The sequence below is a fragment of the Lissotriton helveticus genome, chromosome 2_2 (assembly GCF_964261635.1).
Source record: "Lissotriton helveticus chromosome 2_2, aLisHel1.1, whole genome shotgun sequence".
NCBI classification, from domain to species: domain Eukaryota; kingdom Metazoa; phylum Chordata; class Amphibia; order Caudata; family Salamandridae; genus Lissotriton; species Lissotriton helveticus.
Window position 1 is genome coordinate 462,577,131 of NC_136060.1, and position 20,882 is coordinate 462,598,012.

Consider the following 20,882-nt stretch of genomic DNA (forward strand, 5'->3'; position numbering starts at 1 on the left):
GGCAAGAGAAGGGGTCACCAGGGGATCTACCCAAAACCCTGTTCTTTAAACTAAAGGAGTCTGCCGACTTGTGGTTAAAGCCAAATGATGGGAATCTCGACGCCATTATGAATAAAATATATCTCGAACAATTTATCGAGTCCCTTCCCTATAGTACACAAAGGTGGCTCAAACAACATGCGGGGATAACCTTGGAGCATGCTATCGAGATGGCTACTTGTTATGCCCGGGCTCAGGGTAAGCCGTACATGAAGGAGCCCGAAAGGAATACCAAAATCATTACACCTGTCAAAACTGAGAAACGGTTTCAAAAACCCACTCCTGAACCCCCGAAAATTCGGTTCCAACGACCAGAACTTCCCACTTCAGGGCCTCAATGTTATGACTGTGGTGAATGGGGTCATATTGCTCGATTTTGTCGGAAGAAAAAAGACAGAGAAGACGAACCTATGGATGTGAGCTATGCTCCCAGGTCTATCCTGTATGCACAAGAAACCGGAACCACCTTCTATGTACGTGTCCTCTTAAACGGTACTAGTATACGAGCCTTGCTAGATTCCGGGTGCAAACATTCAGTAGTAAGGGAAGAGTTAGTAGACCACCACTCTCACATTCCAGGGAAACGGGTTAGTATCCGTTGTGTCCATGGGGACGTCAGGGACTATCCCGTAGCTAAAATCGCCCTTCATACACCTTCAGGAAAGAAAATGGAAGTCGTAGTGGGAGTTATGGCGGGTTTACCTGAGCCCATAATCATAGGGACTGATAATCCTTCCTTTAGTGCTTTGCTGTTGGAAACCTTACAACGTCTATCTTTGCCCCATGACACCTTGTTGGCCGCAGAACCTTGGGCCCGAGATACTCACTTCAGGACCGCCCAATTGAATGACGCAAGTCTCGCCAACGCATGGCAGGTGGCACGAAGTGGGCAGGATCCAACCACTAGAACGTATCCCACGTTTTTAGAAAAAAACGGGTTATTGTATAGGCTTGCCAAGGCTGACGCTGAACCCCAGTTGCTGGTCCCAATTGCCTTTCGAGAGCAGATACTGTTCTTTGGTCATGCCCATTTGCTGGCTGGCCATTCTGGGGTAGAAAAAACGAGCCAGTCTATACTACGACATTTTTTTTGGCCTGGTATTTATGCCCAGGTTCAGAAATACTGTCAGGAGTGTAGAATATGTCAGAAACGGAATCCATACACTCCACCTCCTGCCCCATTGGTACCCATGCCTATCATAGGGGTTCCGTTTGACCGTATCGGAATGGACCTCATTGGGCCCTTACCCAAATCATCCCGCGGGCATCTGTATGCCTTGGTTTTGGTTGATTATGCTACGCGGTATCCCGAGGCCTTTCCTCTCAAGTCAGCAACGTCAGTAGCAATAGCCCAGAGGCTTGTTGAAGTCTTCTCACGCATGGGCTTCCCGAAAGAGATCGTTACAGATCAGGGCACCCCTTTTGTGTCCCGTTTGATGCAGCAAGTGTGCAAACAGCTCGATATCAAACACATCAAAACCTCTGTATATCACCCCCAAACAGATGGATTGGTTGAGCGTTACAACGGCTCCCTTAAGTTGACACTAAAGAAACTGTTATCGGGTGATGGAAAGAACTGGGATCAGTTACTACCCTTGGCCCTCTTTGTACTGCGCAGTCAGAAACAATCCAGCTTAGGGACGTCCCCATTCGAGTTGTTGTTTGGGAGATCCCCTAGAACGCTCCTCGAGATCACAAAGGATAGCTGGGAAACAGAAGGAGCACAAGAAGCTGAAGCCCTGTTGGATTATACTAGACAACTCCAGAGTAGGCTACATAAACTCAGAACCCTAGCTCACGAACACTTAGCGGTAGCACAGACTAAACAGAAAACCCTGTATGACCGTGGTACTAAGTGGAGAGTGTTGGATATAGACGATTGGGTTCTGATTCTGTTACCCTCTTCCACGCACAAAATGAGGAAGGAGTGGCAGGGGCCTTATAAAATCCAGAGGAAAATAGGACGTACCACGTATCTGGTACAGTTAGGAAGAGGCAAAACCCAAATGTATCATATTAACATTCTAAAGAAATGGTTAGGTCCACCCCCACAGTCAGTCAATGTGGTCTCCCCTGCAATTCATACTGAGCATACTGTTGATGCTGCCCCTGTGAATCCCGAATTATCATCGACCCAACAGGAAGAAGTCAGAAAACTACTTTTGTCACATTCAGCAGTTTTCTCTGATCAACCGGGTCGTACTCACTTAGCGGAACACAGCATACCTACTCTCCCAAATACAGTGGTGAAACAGAAGCCCTATCGTATTCCTGAGGCCAGACGTTCAGCTTTCCAAGCCGAAGTAGACGGCATGCTGAAGGCTGGGATCATAGTCCCTTCCCATAGCAACTGGTGCTCGCCAGTGGTGTTAGTACCGAAGCCTGACGGTAGCATCCGTTTTTGCATCGACTTTAGGGCCGTTAACCGGGTATCCAAACAGGATGCGTACCCTCTACCCAGAGTCGATGAATTATTGGAACGCCTTGGGGAGGCTCGGTACATAACCACCATAGATCTCACCAAGGGATACTGGCAAATTCCCCTTGCTCCCAAAGACATGGAAAAAACTGCATTTTCAACGCCATCAGGTCACTACCATTTTACTGTACTCCCCTTTGGTTTACATGGGGCGCCAGCTACATTTCAAAGAGTTATGGACACCCTACTGGTACCTCACCTACAATATGCGTCTGCTTACCTAGACGATATTGTAGTGTTTAGTAAAACCTGGGAGGACCATTTGTCTCACCTCAAACAAATATTGTCCAGTCTTGGGAAGGCCAGTCTCCACATCAATGCGAAGAAGTCCCGGTTTGCTTTCCAGCAGGTGAAATACCTTGGGTATCTTTTGGGCGATGGACAAATTAAGCCCCAGATGGAGAAAGTGGAAGCGATTAACGCTCTGCCTTACCCAACTTCAAAGAAAGAACTCAGGGCCTTCTTGGGACTGGTGGGCTATTACCGCCGGTTCATTGCTCTGTTTGCTAGCCTGGCCGCTCCTCTCACCGACCTCCTTGGGAAGAATACCAAATCTGCTGCACTTCCTGCGCCCTCTCTAGCACAGTCTTCGGCTTTCCAAGCCTTGAAGGACGCTTTGACTTCCTCGTCTGTCCTCATTTCCCCTGACTTCCTTAAACCCTTCGTCCTCCAGACTGACGCTTTTTACTTGAAGGACGCTTTGACTTCCTCGTCTGTCCTCATTTCCCCTGACTTCCTTAAACCCTTCGTCCTCCAGACTGACGCTTCGGGGGTTGGCATTGGTGCGGTCCTTTCCCAGGATGATGGGACTGGGGCTGAACGGCCCGTGCTCTTTATCAGCTGCAAGCTGTTTCCGAGAGAACAGGCATATTCAACGATTGAGAAAGAGTGTTTGGCTGTTCGTTGGGGTGTTGAAAAACTGAGGTACTATCTTGAGGGGAGGCCATTTGTGTTGTACACGGACCATGCTCCTTTGACTTGGCTTCAGCGCAATAGGGGGAACAATGATCGCATTTTACGTTGGTTCTTGGCCCTGCAGCCCTTCCAGTTCGAGGTCCGTCATCGTAAGGGTGCTTTGCAGGGGAATGTTGACTTTCTGTCCCGCTATCCGATTTCCCCCGATCGGGTCAATCCTGGGGGTGGGATGTGTCACGAAGCGGAGCTTCCTGACTTAGACGACCTCCCTGACTCGGACGGACGGGGTGTCCTTGCTAATGCCTCTTCCTTTCCACCCCGTCCGCAGGATCCTTTTGACGTTTCCTGGATCTCCCCGGCTCTGCCTCAGGGGAGTGTACCTCTGTATCCAGACCCTGTGACGCTAGGGGCATGTCCACCTGCACTCGCCCAATCAGGTCAGACGACGTCACCCGATACTGACCAACCGGAGGAGGCGGGGGCGTTTAAGGAAGCTCCGTTCTGGATTGCCGGCGCGAAACCTTCGGAACGCCAGCTGGAACCCGAGGAGGACGCCACGGAGGAAGCCACGGAGGAAGACGGAGCCGCTGTCGTGGAACCGCTGCTGGGACCCCTGAAACCGAGTGACGACAAGCCAGGAGGCCAACGATACTACGAGCCGCCCCGCCACACTTCCAGGGGAGAAGTGTGGCTCCACAAGGTACGGGGGCGTTTTCAAGGGTTGTTCAAATCACGGGGTGGGACGGGGTAGTCTGAGGGTGGTCACTACCGTCGTATCTTGTCGGCCGCCTACACTCCCTGACTGATAGGTTTGGTGTTAGTAACCTGGTGATCCCTCACTACCCTTCCCTCCTCCCACATTTGTATATGTCGAGCCCAGCCCCTAACGTGGCTGTTTTTCTTTCCTTTTCTTTCCGAGTGAACTCCAGCCCTGTGGTCAACGCCCGCTTCCTCAAGACCGGAACCGAAGAGCCGGACCCTTCCCCAAAGGAGAGGACCCTCGTGCATTATTTGTTTCCCAAGAGACTGTCCTTATTATCCCTGAACTTGTCTCGGTGTTGTTAAACCGAATAAAAAGAGTTACAGACCTGCTTCAACTCGTGACGATTCTCATTCCACCGACCCCGTTCCCCACAAAGATATTTTGCCTTGCCCCCGATATAAAATTCTAAAAGACATAATAAATATGGCTCCCCTGAAGACTTTTCCCTAGATAGACCTTAAAAGAACACGTCCCAGTCATATCACTGATCAATATTAAAACCAGTCTCTACATAGGGATCGTGCCAGACCAATAGTAGAAAAGCTCTGCCGCTGCACTTTTGAAAAATAAAGCCAGCTTCAACCCGAATTATATAACGATTCTAACCCTTCTTCCGTCACTGAGAAAAATGAACAAGAAAATTGTAGCCAGGCAGATTTCTGCAATGGCAGGCCTGTGACATGCTTAAAGGGATAATTAAGTGGAAGGCACAATCAGTACACAGGCCACTATGAGCATTTAATTTACAGGCCCTACGCACATATAGTACCAATTTACTAGGACTTACAAGTAACTTACATTTGACAATTGGGAGTAAGTCAATGCTACCATGTTTAAAGGAGAGAGCACACATACTTTAGCACTGGTTTAAGGCAAAATGTTTGGAGCAAGACCCCCCTAAGACTGACAGGTCTAACACCTGTCCCTCTGCTAAAAGTGGGGAGAACTACCCAACCTTCTGGGAGGTCTCATCACTGAGGCGGAAGAATCTGGAGAAACCATCCGCACTGGAGTAGTGTGACCCAGGACGGTGTTCCACCATAAATTCTATTTCCTCTATTTTTTCAGTCAACAAATTTTATTAGTATTTAATACAGTGACAGTGGACAACCAGTGAAGCAGGTACAAACAATCTGAATAGTAGAAACAGTAACGTAGGCACCAACCCTCCAATGATTATTAACAAAGAGGAGGCATCCGGGGGATCAAATCAGGGGACGTATATTGGGAAATGTCAATCCCTCCAGGGATTGTGGGGGAGTACCCAGTGGTCGTCTCATAAGAAAAGGGGGGGGGTCAGTGTCACGGTATCGTACGGATGGGTCTTCAATTACCCCGTGCCCCTCCCCCTAACTTCCATGTTGTATGCTCTCTCCCCTCAATAAAGTCAGAGGAAGGAACTAAGTGCAGGTAGGCCCATCTCCCAAGTCCGCCATGCCCACCCGGGGTCTGTCAGTGGCCTGGTGCCCCCCTCAGGGGTGTAGGCCAGGATTGTAGCGTTCTGTCTGTCCAAGAGTCAGGGAGAGTTTCAGTCCTGGGTCATACAATGGTCACCATTCATCACCCCTATTCAGACAGAGAGCCATCAGAGTTGGCTGAGTTCCACTGTAGGTCAGCCATAAGTGTCCCCCAAGCTTGTGCAGATTCCATATCCTTTTTCCCTGGTGTGCCTCCAGCATAAGCACTCGTCCCTCTCAGTCCGCCCATCGCAGTGCTCGATGTTAGGATCCGTCGGCCATTAACAGTGCACTATGATCCTGCGCTTAACCAACACAAGGCCTCATTTATGACCCATGTTGTGATTTTATGTTTAGCTGGTTGGGGCCTAGTAGGCAGATATTAGGAGAGTGGGTCAGGGAGCGGTCGGTGACCTCAGCTAGCAGGTGCACCACTTCTGTCCAGTAAGGGATTATGCTGGGGCAACTCCATAACATATGAGATCCCCAGTATCAGAACGGCAACGAGAGCACTCAGGGGAAGCCGGTGGGAAGTAGATGCTTAGCTTCTGCGGTGTGAGTTAAGCTTGATGCAGTATATAATAGTGGATAAGCTTGACACAGGCATTACAGGATATTTTGGGTGCGACCTCCCAAATTTTAGCCCAATCTCCGTCTAGCATAGGGGAACCTATGTCATCATCCAAAGGTTCACGTAGTTCACCACACTCTGGCCTACCTGCATAGGTACTTCATCCAGTACCGCAAATCATGTCAGATCCCTAGGAGAATAACACGAAGGAAACAAGAAGACTCGGCGATTAGGTCCAGTTTCCTCCTCTGGTTCTTGAAGAAGGTTTTAACATCCTATCCTAAACTCTATCATGCTTTCCTGGTGGCCATTCTAGATTGGATACTGTACCAGTTTGTATCAAGATGTTGCAGGCATCAAGCTGTCATCCCTCCAGTGAGTACAAAACTTTGCAAATAGTCTTGAGTTTTATCACATTTTCTGTGCCCGCAGGGGTCATCACTGGTGAGACATTCAGGAAACAATGCAATTAAAATGCCTACGTCACACTCACAAGACCTTTCGTGGGTAGGAGTAATCAGAGCTCTCTAGGTCTTTGGATACTTATAAACCTGTATGATATTTGTGCGTCTTGATTTCAGTGCATTTCTTCACACCCTGGGCAGGGGTGGCTCTAGGCTCATGGTGGCCCTGGGCAGGGAGCGTAGGTAGGGGGCCCCGGAAAAGGGGGTCCGGGCGGGGTGGAGCGCCGAGGCCAGTGAAGGGGGGGGGGGGGGGTCAGGGTGTTTGGAAGTGGAACAGAGGCGGAGGCAGCCAAATCCCTGCCAGGGGCCGTCACACAAATATGTATCCATCCTTAGAGGATTATTATATTAAGGCTATATATTGGCATGGTGGCCCCTGGGGTTTGGTGGCCCTGTGCAGATGCACAGCTTGCACATGCCTAAGGCCGCCCCTGCCCTGGGTTATGAAGTCCTAAATGCAAGGCAATAATAATAACACTCAGACTGAGGCTCGGATAGGCAAGTGAAGGAATCAGGGGACATAGTGGCTAGGACAGGGGACCAACACATGAGCGATAAATTAGACTTTACACATTGGTGGACACAGGCTGGATGAGAGGGGCATAGGAAGATGGGATGGAAGAAAGGCATGAGTTGAGAAAGGACATTGGTGACCCAGACACATAATGCACGAGAAGGTAAATGAGACACAGGACTTTTGAGTTAGTGAGTGGAGCAAGGAGCACATTAGATGAGAAAGGAGACTGGCACAACCTGAGTAAAAGAGTGAAACAAAGCATAAGAAACATGAGAAGCTGATCTCCTTGTAGGGCAGGTAGAGAGGACACTGGGGCACAGAATGGACAACAGAGGGGACAATGCCAAAAGGTGGATGAGTGACGGGACTAGGGGAAAGGTGATCAGTGAACATGGGGCAAGGTGCAGAGGATGGATGAGACAGTCCAAATGTGATACACGAGAGAGGGCCAAGGCACTCGCTGGACCAGAGAGAAAGTGAAAGAGAGGATGGGACAGAAGAAGGAGGAGTGCACCAAGGAACCCAACTGATGAAAGAAGAGTCCAAGGCCCAGTAAAAGTTAGAGATTGGACTGAATCACGAGCCAGAGAGTGGAGAAAGAGGCGCACGCCGACTATAAGATATAAGATGAAGGGAGTGAGAACCCTTTTTAATGTTTGTATGTCACAGCTGGCTTCATTGGTGGAGTCATATGGCTGTAACATTGTTTCCTACGTGGAAGAACCCAGCTGCTCTTTGCTTTTCGGGGATCCGCTTCCTTGGTAGAAAAGTCATTCAAGGATTGCAAGTTGGCGGTCTCTGATTGGATGCAAAGAAAACTAAAATTCTTGTCTTAGGCTCCTACTAGGACAACTGGTGGGAAGCTGCTTAGCCTTCTGCTTTGCCGGCTCACCCACACCCACCTATTGTGGCAAAATATTTGGAGTCAAAGTGGACAACCAACTGTCCATGCAATCCCAGATTGCTGCTGTGGTTGGCATGTGCTTTGGGTTGCTTTGCACCCTGTAGAAATCTCTGTATTTGCTTTCTTTACACTGTGGGAAGACAGTTCTTCCATGCGTTGGCTACATCACGGCTTAATTATGCCAGCACTCTTTACTTAAGGGTGTCTGAAGCTTTACTCGGTCGTCTCCAAGTGGTGGAGTATGCTGCTGCCCGGCTCATCTTGAGACTGCCTAGACGGACTTCGATCACCCCCTTTCTGAAATCTCTGCATTGGCTGCCTATCAAGAAACGGATCCTTTTAAAATCCCTTTCTGTGATCCACCGTGCGGTGTTTCAGGCCACCCCTGGTTATCTCGCTGATAGATTCCTCTCTTATTACCCTACCAGAACTTTGTGAGCGTCGTCCTCCCCCTTGTTGGTAGTGCCTTGCATTAAGCAGCTAAAGCCTCGAATCAGCTTTTGCTGGACCTCCAGATGCTTCCTTTGAAGGAGGCTGAAAATCTGTCTCTTCTCTTATGCTTACTAGAATTTTCCTATTTGTACATCTGTGTATCCTAGATTCAGTGCCGAGACACTCTTTGAGTAGCCGTGAGCTTTACAAACCACATGTATTTATTCACACACTTTGTCCTGAAATATTGCAGGTGTTGGTCCACACTAGAACCCTGATGCAATGCCGAGCATCACTGCAATAAGGGAGGTAAGGCATTAGTATCTGAGGCCACCTGCCCATCTCACATGTTCATGCAGGGGGGAAGGCATAGCAGAAAAACACAGTGTTCCCATCTTTGGGACCAGCCAATCAGCAGAAAATAGGTCCTTCAAACAACCAATGAGCCCCATGAGCTGTGCCCAATCAGAAACTGTATGGATTCCGATTCTTTCCTATGCAGAGGTACTACGGGGCATATTATCAAGCGGCAGCGATAATTATCGCTGGCAGCGCTTAGCGTGAGATATTTTTAATCACCGGCTATCGCTGGAAATTATCGCCATGCTAGCGCTGTATTAACAATGCATAGCGCAATGGCGATAATTATTCCAGCGATAGCGGTGTTTTCCATGGAACATCGCTGGTTATCCAGCAATGTTCCATGGAAAACGGTGATAACCTCGCTGATACGACCCTGTGGTCGTATCAGCATAATCCACCCCAATGTAAAGTATAGGTAAATCAGCATTTAAGCAGACGTTAGTTTTTGGCGAAAACCGCGGTTTTCGCCAACAACTAACATCTGCTAAAATGAGTGGGCCTCCTTATAAATATTGCGATGTGCACATCAGCGATAATTTACAAGCAGTCAATAAAAATTTGCTTATCAAAAAAAAAATTACAAGCAGTACTGCCCAGTGACGCCCACTTTGCATCTCATTAGAGATGCAAAGCGAGGCGTCGGGAAAACGGGTGCTAACATGCGCTAATGCATGTTGGCACCCATTTGTAAATAGGGCCATAGTTTTATCTCCGCCTTTTTGGCTTTTAAAGCCAAAAAAGCCGAGATAAGGCCCTTGTTGATATGCCCCAATGTTTTATAAACGAGCAGAGAGCCGTGGTCTATTTAGTGTCCAAAGAAATATCGGAGGAGGCAATGAATAGTACCAGGTGACGGCCAGAACATTCATGTGCACCTAGGCACAACTGGTGTCCCTACACTAGTGTGGAAGGATAAGAAAATATTCACTGACTATGAAATAAAATGTGGGAGAGAATGTGGCCTAAAGGATAGGGCGGTCGACCTCGGAGCTGGGGTACGAGTATCGGCAGAGACGCTCAACATTCTGTGATTCTGGGCAAATCACGTAATCTCCCCATGCCTAACAAAAAAGATTGTGTCTGTCTGTAAGGTAACTGGTGCTCATGTTAAGCGCTCTGATACCTTTGGGTCTAGTTCGGGCTATTTAAAACTCCACACAAAAAAAATGTCTGGTGTCAAAATAAAATCACCCCTGCTTCAACAACAAACATACATTTTTTTTAAACTCACCACTCCAAACAGCCTTTCATGCGAAAGAGGCAGCTACTTTGCTGGTACTCGATAGTTTTTCAGTCAATATTTAATCCCCACACTTGCTTCCCTCCTCCTGGGATGAGGTTTCATAAGGAATGTTGGGCCATATTATCAAGAAAGGGAGATACATTATCGCCGCTTTTATCGGCAGGAAACTGACGCTAAAGCGGCGATAATGGGTTTGATAATATGCCCTTGTGAATTCCCATAGCAGCCCAGATTAACACCAGAACTTGGGCTTCTATGGGAATTGAAAAGGGCATAATATCAAGCCCATTATCGCCGCTTCAGCGGCAGTTTCCTGCCGATAAAAGCGGCGATAATGTATCGCCCTTTCTTGATAATATGGCCCGTTGATTGTGTACTGGAAGCTGCGCAGTCGAGCCATTTTTCTCACTCGATTTAAGCAGCATTTTTTAACAATTTATTTCATTTTCAATCAATCAATCAACTCGGATTTGTAGAGCGCGGTTTATCACCCGCGAGGGTATCAAAGTGCTTTTTAAATTTCGATTATTATAATTTATAAAAAATCTGCGTTGCTGCAGCTAGAAGGAGCGTTTCTATATCCTGATTTGGAAATGCATCTACTGTTATTGAGCTCCCACTAACTACCGCTTCACGATACTTGAGCGCCACCGTGTGGGGTTTTAGGGGACACAGCTTGACATAAATATGAGGCGATAAAGCAAGAAAAAAAAAGCATTGGCAAATCCTTTTGACTTTGCCAGAGTTTGTTTAGTCATTATTTTTGCACTTTGTTTCTGACATAAATACCTTGGCGCTCAAAAAGCATACATTGCCATAGTAGTTCCTGGCAATTATGTGAGCCACTTTGTACGGATGTGTTACTTGTGAAAGGGCAGAATGCCATTGGCCACAGTGAAGTCAGCCAATCACTCAAATGACCGAAAGACCCTTGTCTTAAGCCATAGTGGGTAGAAGTAAAATGTGAATTACAAAAAAAAAAAGACCAATCGATGAAGAGAGCTGGCTGAACGTCATAATATACGTATAATTTAAGTGAAATTATATGGTCTTGGCTAACGCCAGACCTAAAAACAAAAATAACACTTGCCAAAGGGGTCTTTTTTGTTCTTATTTTTATGAATGACTAGATTACAATACATTACATGTCATGCCTAAAATGCAACATTAAAGCTCTGTTATTGCTGATGTCAGGAACCAGGAACCTATTATAAATCAAAATCCCAACAGCGTTTTACATACATCTAGTTTATTCATATTAAAGCTGTTTCTTCAAATAGTTTGAAACTATTTATTATGAGTCTCATTACGAGAAGGGTGGAAAATAGCTAGGCTTCTGGGACATCGACATATGATCTTGTAAACCTGCATTTCCCTAAAAAGAACTTGTCTTTTGTTTAAGTCTGACTTTAGAGCATACCTGATTGCATGACCTGTTTAACCAATTCTTTAAAATACATAGAGTGGCCTTTGGCCCAACCTTGAGGAATATTTCTCTTTCTCCTCATGCTAGAGGCTGTTTGGTGTATAATATTTTCTTTTAGGATGTGCTTAAACAGGAGTATATAAGTTACGTTAAATGTTATGTTAAAAGCACTTATTGAAGCGCGCATACACCAATGGTTTATTGGCGCTCATGTGAGGACTGGGGCCTGGGCAAGAGGGAAGCTCAATCAGAGTAAGTGACTGTTTTACAGCTGAAAAGCACATCCAATCATCACTCTGTTCTTACATTCAATTCTTTATCTCTTTTATGCAGTTTATACAGAAAGCAATCCTTTTCCGCTACATTTTCATACATATATAAAAGCGGTGAAAAGAGGAGGCGGCAGAGCAATGCAGGCACACTGATTTATTTGTGTTGGAAGAGACGACACGTTTTCATAGATATGGAAAACATACTAATACATCACTGTGTACTGGTTAGCAAGGACGTTTTTAGAGTTTAGGGGTGGGTAAGGGAATTTGGTGGTAAGGGTGTTTTAGGGTTATGGGTTGGGTAAGGTTATTGGGTGGTAAAGTTGTTTTAGAGGTGGATGGGGTATTGGGTAGTAAGGGTATTTTTAGGGTTTAGGGATGGGTAGGGGTATTGGGTGGTAGGGGTGTTTTTATTGTAAAGGCGTGTGTGGTAAAGACTTGCGTGGTAAAGGCATTGAGTAGTAAAGGATTGCATGGTAAAGGCATGCTTGGTAATGAACACAACCACTCACCACATGCAAACTGAATTTGTGCATATCTGTGTTTGCATGCATTACAACTTTAAAGCCAGGACAATTCGATTTACCAGTGCATTTCATACTTAACACCTGGTGAGTGTCTGAATTGTCCATTGTACCACTGTACCCGGTGCTAAATAAATAACAACACGTTTAGGTTTTAAACATGCCCGTTTCCTTGCCACGCCAATTTTGCACCACCCCTCCAAAGAATGGAACTGACTGGGCTAATTAAATTGGGTTACTGCTCAAAAATATACCAATAAGTTGGTAATTTCAGCTCAGACAGCATCAGAGAAAAACAGAAACATGTGACTGCCCACTGTCAACATTAAGAGCTCTTCGCACATCACTCCATCTCTTGTCTGGGGAATGAGGTGCTCTTACAAGGCCTTAACTCCTTCGGTGCTCATGACGATCCCAGCTTGTCATGAGTTACAGTGCAGCTGTGCTCATGATGAGCTGGGCTCGTCTTAACGGCTGTGCGCTGCCCATGCGCGATTGATTCCCCGCCTGTGGGGGAGAATTAATCAGTGGGCGGGGTTGTGACGAGCCCAGCTCGTCATGAGCACAGCTCCACTGTGACTCGTCACGAGCACCGCAGCGCCGCGCTCATCCCCGCCGCCTCCCCGCACCGTGGGGGAATTACCCCCGCAGTGAAGGGGCTCAATGCCAATGTGAGTGGGTCTTTCAGTGTTCTGAAACACACACAGAGCTGCTGGCCTGTGCAGGCTGAGTGTGTTGAAAAAGGACTTCTAACAGTGGGCTGTTCCTCAAACATTCCCAAGCAGCACTGGAAGAAAGTAAAAAAATATACCAGGCTGCACCTCGTCAGTGGACTATTACAACCAGGCTTGTCAGAAGTTAGTGCAAGGCCTGGGACAAAAACTGGAAGCTTCTTGCCTTTTGGGCAGGTGGGCAAGTAGCACATGTTTCTAAGCATTAAAAACACATGCACTTGAGGGAAAGATAAAACGTGGCGTCTGGACCCATCTAGTGGTCTGGCAACAAAAGCTGGTTTATCATTATTTGAATGTGGTTTGTCCTTAATCGAATATGGCTGAATTCATGCAAATCTATTGTAAAAAATGTTACGGAGGTTAGCGGGCCCTGGAAAGCCGGGCCGTGGGCCATAAGGCCCCCAGGTCCTGCCCCCATTATGTGTGATGGCCCTGAATGTATGTTCTCAGGTAGGTATTGAACCAGTTGTGAGTCTCACTTTGGTAATACATTGGAACCTGAAATAGAGAAGCAGGGTGGATGGTAAACAATGCCAAAGGAGGCATGTAGGCTGCCAACCCTGACGCGCTCTGGACACTGATGCATTTGGTAGTAAACTGACAACCAAAATTGACATTTGTAACAAGTTACTGCTAATTAGGACGGTTGTGGGAAGAAAATTGCAAATTATAGTGTCATAGATCAAATTTTATATACAATATTAAGACGAAATTAGTGAACCCACAAAGAAATGCATGACAGCACTGTTCATCCATGTACATTTTTACTTTGTCTTCATTAACCGTTGAGTTTTTGATAATCCCTGTTTGAACTGGACTTGGACAAAAACTCCAAGTAAACTCCGAATCAACTAAGTTTTAGGGTGATTCAGATATTTTCTGACTTTTTTTGGGGCGACTCGAGGTGTTTACCCAGAATATTTGTATGTTCATTCCTTAAAGCCAGGATAAACTTCCAGGCACCTCTACATGGCCGTATTTAGGGCATAATTTACATAAAATTGGCGTTGGGCAGCACTGCAAGTTTTTTTGCTGCGCTGACCTACACCAATTTGAAAGTGCAGGAATGCCAAAACGGTGCATTCCTGTCCTTTCAGCCGGCACACAATTAGGTGCCATGCGCCAATGCAGACACCCTTTCACCATGGTGCAAGGGTGCCTGCGCTGTTGGCAGGTATTTTTTTGTGCAGGAAGGGGCACTTTCCTGCACAGAAACAATCCATGGAGGTGTTTCCCTGGTTCTATGTGTGCTTCAGAATGCAGCACACATGTAAAGAGGAAAATATGAGGTGAAATGAAAACATTAATCCTCGTTATGCCTGCTCTGGGGAGGCGTAAGATTTTGGCACAAGCTCAGGTTTATGGCATTTGTAAATCTAGGGCAACGTCAAAATCCATGCGTGTTGTGTGGGAACACCCACCGCGACGCCCATGGAATGCCTCCTTGCAGAGTAAGTCAACCTTACTCCATATTTATAAGGCCATGCAAAGCCATGCAGGGTGGCGTCACCGCATAGAGATGATTGAGAGGCCTGCACCACCGCAGCATGAGAAAAAGTGACGCTCCCGCGGAGAAGACCTTTTGTAAATAAGCCCCTTTGTCTGTGAACACCAAGCCACCGCTGACTAACCAACAGCCGGCTCAAATCTACTCTAGCTAGAAGTTCCAAGCTAGAATGTTTATTATTTTTAATGCACAATTTTGCCTACACCTGACTAGTGCTACAAGGTCCATCATCAGTTAATAGGATGCTTAATGCTATATTTATGGCGCAGCACAATAATAGTCAAGTATTTAAATACCTGATGCAGAACATACAATTGTGTGATTAACTTTAAAGCAAACTACATATCACCTATATTATTCCTGTATCTTTAACAAGCATTTCAAACCACTGTACTGTGCCTAAATCTGTACCTTTGCATTCACAGTACCCCTAAAATAATGTAAAAGTTGATTCATGGTCTTACCACTGAAATCTGCTTTTTTGCTACACTCCGAAAATACACTTGAATGCAGATGTTAATTATACTGGTCAGCCTTATACATCTGTTTATCTTATAGAGAAGTGTGGCTCAATGGTTAGAGCGGCAGACCCTGATGCAGTAGTCTGGCCGGGACCAGGGTTCAATTCCCGCCTCGGCGGGTCTCGGGCTCAATTTCCTCGGACTTGATAATTCTCGCCTTGGTGCCTATTCTAATCATGAGTCCCACTCTGTACCTCTGGGCAATAGCTTGCTTAATCTCCACAACGGCCCCAACAACGCTGAGGATGCCTGACTTCACCTTGGGGGTGCCCAGGAGTGGGCTCCTCACAGGGAAAGGCCAGGAAGGGTTCCTTGGCGGTATTCGTACAAGCGCCAAGATGCCTACGGGTAGTTGTGCACTATACAAGTGCGTAATCATTTCATCATTTCATTATGCTTTTGGTGCACCTGAATAGTGAATGACTTCACAGCTGTGTAATTGTTCTCAAGTTGCAAATATTAGATCCATTTGTAAAACAAATTCACCTATGATAACCTAATCTGAAGACCTTAGGTATTTCTTCTGATACAACATCTAACTCATTAACTAGCCAGCCCATTTCTGCAGTGCTTACTAAGTACAAAGGTAAATGTATCATTTTATTTTTTTTAATCTTTATTTATTACTGAGTGGTGCCTTTATAATACCCACCTTTAGTGTGTGTCATTGTTATCTAGAGTGTGGATTGAACCATCTATGGTTTTAGAATCCCTCAATCCATATGTAAACCTACCCTTGCAGAAGGTCAAGTTATGACTTACCTCCCACTTGGTTTCTTCAATCTTTGGCAGAAACTCTGACTGCTCTTTTTTGAACACCACACATTTCTTCTCAAGTTCTTCTCGCTGCTGAAGGAGTTGACCCACATCCTCCTGCAGCTTTTTCTTTTCCTGTTGTAGCTTAAAAATCTGCAGCTGCAACGCCTGTTGTGCCCGCTGCGCCTTCTTGGATACCTGTTGCAGTTTGTTTGCATAATTTTGTCGGAGGTCCTCCATTTCCCGCTCCCAGATCTTTTGCTTCTCTTCAAACACTTGGAAAATGGCCGCCTCGCTCTTGTCAAGGTTCCTCTTCATCTGGAGGACCTCTTGCTCCTTCTCCCAGAGTCTGTCTTCCAGGTCTTGGATGATGTCATCACTCGATGGCGAATGAAAGGGCATGGTTTCATTGAGATGGTTCAGCCGGGTGAAGGATGATGCGCTCTTGCTAGACACTCGCCCACTATCTGAGGTAGATATACCATTGTATCCCACAATGTTCTTCTCGCCGTACGCCGTCCCAATGCGATTGATATGGCTGGTTGACGCACTCAAAGGGGCGACATGTTGGCTGTAGCCTGATCCGTAGGTGGGCAGGCTTGTTAGCGAGTTACGGCCAGAATCGGAAAGACCACTCACTTGGCTTGTAGTCCTGTTGTGGTTGGCCTTCTCAAGTCCACCTTTCACCGCGGATGGGCTGTTGCTGTTGGCGTGGTTCGCACCCTTTCGAGTTTCAGACGAGCTATTGTTTTGTGGTGGGCACAGATTCTGCATCGAATGGAAGTTTTTAGGAACTACAGGTTTAAAAGCTGAAGGCCGAACTACGGGCTCGATGCTCTGTAAAAGAAAAAACAAAGAGTCATGTATAATGACAAAGTGCGGATGAATTCACAACATGGAGCCTTTGCGGAGAATGTGAAAGGTTTACCGGAAACAACATTTAAACTGCAAGCCCTATGGGAACATACTGTTTCACGCCTTCATAGCACAGAAGGTAAAAGCAAAAGTTAAAATTTGCAAATGTTCCTTTAACTTTGAAATTGACCCAGAGTCCGCTTCCACAGACGCCCAGGTCAGACCATGGTGGTATTCTATTTTTTAATACATACTCTTTCGGACCAGTACAGTCTATTATATGTTGCTTTTGAGAGCTGCATCCATAAACACGCATTGACAATATTAGAGAAACAGAGAGAGAGAAAAAGGGAGAAATAGAGTGAAATAGAGAAGAAGAAAAGAAAGAAAAAGATAGAACGAAAGAGAAAATAAAGAAAGAGAGAGAAGGACAGGAAAGAAAAAAAGGAAAGAAAGTGGAAGGAAAGAAAGAAAAAAGAAAAGAAAAAAAAGAGATGAGAAAGTAAGACCAGAAAGAAAAAACATAGAAAGAGAAAGAAAGGGCAAGAATGAAAGAGAAAGAAAGAAAGAGAGAAAGAAAGAAAGAGAGAAAGAAAGAAAGAATGAAAGAAAGAAAGAAAGAAAGAAAGAAAGAAAGAAAGAAAGAAAGAAAGCAAAAAGAAAGAGAAACAAACAAGCAAATAAAGAAGGCAAGAAAGAAAGGACGAAGAAAGGAAGGAAGGAAGCTGAAGATCGGAAGATATGAAAAAGGAAGACCAGAAAGAAAAAAATAGAAAGAGAAAGAAAGGGCAAGAATGAAAGAGAAAGATACAAAGAGAGAAAGAAAGAGAGAAAGAAAGAAAGAAAGAAAGAAAGAAAGAAAGAACGAAAGTAAGAAAGAAAGAAAGAAAGCAAAAAGAAAGAGAAACAAACAAGCAAATAAAGAAGGCAAGAAAGAAAGGAAGGAAGAAAGGAAGGAAGGAAGCTGAAGATCAGAAAGAAATAGGAAGACAAGAAAGAAAGATAAAGGAAAGAAAGAAAGGTAGCATTGGCATGAGACAGAAACTGATAAAGCTGGAATGTGCCCTGTGCTCTACTCTGGTAGAATGTGTCCTGCTATCACATCGGGCTCTACAAACAAAGTCAACACTACAGTGATAACAAAGAAAAGAAAAAAACACTGGCACTGAAGTAAAATACGTATGTGTGGATGTACACCTTGTGAAAGCGCTAAATGCGGTCACTCAACGCTAGGGTAACCAGTGGCTGAAGTAGGCTGTCCCACTGGCCCATGCTGTATGTTTGTAGTGGGCAGAATCAAAATGTGAATGACACAAGAACAGACCAATGAATGAAGAGATGTAACTGAAAGCCCCTAATTTTAAGCATATTTACATATATTTTTAATAAAATGAAAAGGTATTGGCCTAAAAAGTTACAATTGAAACTTAACAGTGCCTCAACTAACTAAAAGAATTAAATATTCATGAGAAGAAAATACCTATTTCACTCTTCCCTTCTATCTTAAACAGTGCTGTAGCAGGATTCTTGAGAAGGTCCCAAGGGTATTTACTGTAAATTTCTTGTTTGTAGTTTGAGACATTTTTCCTACATGCATTGAACCCGACTGCATCATGTTGAAAGTAAAATTCTAAAGAACAGTGACTGGCCCAATCTTTTAAAATTGAAAGTATTAGTAACTTTAAAATCTGTTAAAAACAAGAAGCTGGAACTACTGTGAAGCTTAAAGCCCTCCTGTTGAAGTGATAAGATCACAAACTTCTAAAAGCAATGATCTGCTTTGTAAACAAAACTGGATGTGAGCTCTTTACACAGAGGGCACATGAACCATGGAGAAAGTAAACACCATGTCCAAGAACACCACACACTGCAACATTCCTTCAGAGATTTACCTGTTCCAACTTCCCGGAGACTGGTAATATCTTGGGTGGGTTGCTACCATCTCTGTACTGGGGTGGGGCAGGCATGTTTTTCTCATTGTTTGCAGTCACATTTCCACTCAAGTCTGCCTTAGATTTTTCTGCTTTGTGCGAGTCCCCATTTATATACATGGAGTTGGAGTTTTTCTCGGATTTGTAGGATTTCTCTTCGCCAGAGTACCGATTTGAGTTCTCCCGAGAGGCGTACCCGTTTCGCGACGCCTCGGATTGTCTCAGGCTGTTCTGAGTCCTGGTCCCCACGCTTTTCATAGCAAACTCTTGTTCGTTGGCGACTCCACTGCCGACACTTCCCATGGTGTTCTGGGAGGTGGAGTCCGATGAGCGGCTGGAGAACGAGTGGAAGGACTCCTGGCTCTGGTATCGCGAGTCGCTAAGAACGAACCGGTTGTCTAGTTTGGCCATGGCAATGCGAGGTTAACGATGAGGCATGGGCCACTGGTACTGAAAAGAGAATAAAAGAAGGTTAGACACTGTCGCTGAGATATTTGGGCACTGCACTGCAAGATACTAGCAACTAAGGTGAAACAATATAAGAGTGAAATAATAAAGCTTATGACACAAGAATTGATTTTCCAGAGTAAAGACAACTTATAATTAAAAAAAAATCCATGACTTGTGGGCATATTTTCTAGAAACTGGTGGAGCGCAGTGTCACACCAAAATAGGTAATGCCGCGCTACGTCAGTTTCAAAACGCAGGGATGCACCATATTTACAAGAATGCGTTTCCCCTAGCGCTGGCACTAAAGAAGCTGCCTTGCACCATGAGGCAAGGGTGCCTGCACTATAGGGGTCATTGTTTATGTGCAGGAAGGTGTCACCTTACAGGCAATTTGCTGTTTCTATGTGTGCTGCAGAATGCTGCCCACATGGAAAGAACTAAATACGAAGAGAAATTGAACATTTCTCTTCGTATCCCCTGCTTAAGACCAGGTATTCCCTGGCGATATATTTGGCCCTCCCCGATACCTTGTAAATATGGAGCAGCGTCAAAAAGCAATGAGTGTTGCGGCGGAATGCCCACTGCAACTTTCATTTCACGCCCCTTTCACACTAAGTGCTGCGTGAATAGAGGCATTATTTACAAGGTGGTGGTAAGCCAAGTAAGTGGCTTACCAAGGCCTTGTAAATAGGGCGAAGGACGTAAAGCCACACGAATGTCAGAAAAAGTGACATTCTAGTGGCGTTAACTCCTTGTAAATATGCCCCTACATTTTTTACAAAACATTTTGAGAGAATTATAATCATTCGGCAGGACCCACTATAACTGTTAAAATATTTTATTACAAAAATAGATTGAGCTTTGGGTTATCAGTAAAGTATGTTAGCTAAATTACCCCAAAACAAACATAACTTGGATATTGCAGCCTATCCTGGTCGCCCTATAGTTAAAGAGGTCCTGGAGCTTTGGCCTCAATTGTCAAAAGGTGAGGGTCTTTAGGAGTAGGGGGATCATATACTTTATATAGTCCATGGTTCCCTACCATCAGAAAGAGAACAACTGGTACCATGACCGCGATTGAAAGAAACACTTTGATATTGTGAGCATTGTCCGTCCTGGAGTAGATTCATAACAATGAACTGAGTGTACAATCTCCAGATATCATATCAGCCAGGAACTGGGCTTCTTGGCGCTTGCGCTGGAAGGCACCTACTTTATTGGCTAATGGTAGCAGTCGAATAGGAAGATGGTTGTGTTATGATGTGTAATATAATCAATAATTGCACTACAGTGGCTTGTCATTGAGTTATAGAAGACTAATGAAGTATTAATTTATTGACACAACTCAGATCTAATTGTTACTTGGTAAAAGGTCTGGCATGTTAACGACCAGTGTCATTGCCAACAGGCAATAATGACCCTTCTACTTTGAGAGTAGGGCTTACGAAAATCGCTGGATGGATGAAAAATAACTTCTTAAAATTAAACGGTGAAAAAACCGAACTTATAATCCTGGGAAGAAATAAAGAACTTTGGGGACCCCAACACTGGCCCCCGGAAATGGGCTCTCCTCCAATTCCAACTAACCAGGCCCGTAACCTAGGCTTTGTTGTTGATGACACACTCAGTATGCACCAGCAGGCCATCAAAACATCAGCCACCTGCTTTGTCATCTTGAAGTGGCTAAAGAAAATCTGCTGGATGCTACCAGATCATACTAAAAGAACTGTCATAAACGCCCTAATAACATCTAGATTGG

General features: G+C 45.3%; 1 protein-coding gene across 1 annotated transcript in view; it reads right to left on the reverse strand.

Moving 5' to 3' along the window:
• The window catches only part of LZTS3 (leucine zipper tumor suppressor family member 3), a 165,202-nt gene that overhangs the window by 15,220 nt on the left and 129,100 nt on the right, over positions 1 to 20,882 (reverse strand). Inside the window, exons 3-4 of the mRNA XM_078678710.1 lie at positions 18,635 to 19,123; positions 15,894 to 16,724 (exon numbers count right to left, since the gene is read on the reverse strand). Coding sequence (XP_078534836.1) covers positions 15,894 to 16,724; positions 18,635 to 19,084 — 1,281 coding nt within the window. The 5' untranslated portion in view covers positions 19,085 to 19,123. The remainder of the gene's footprint in view (positions 1 to 15,893; positions 16,725 to 18,634; positions 19,124 to 20,882) is intronic.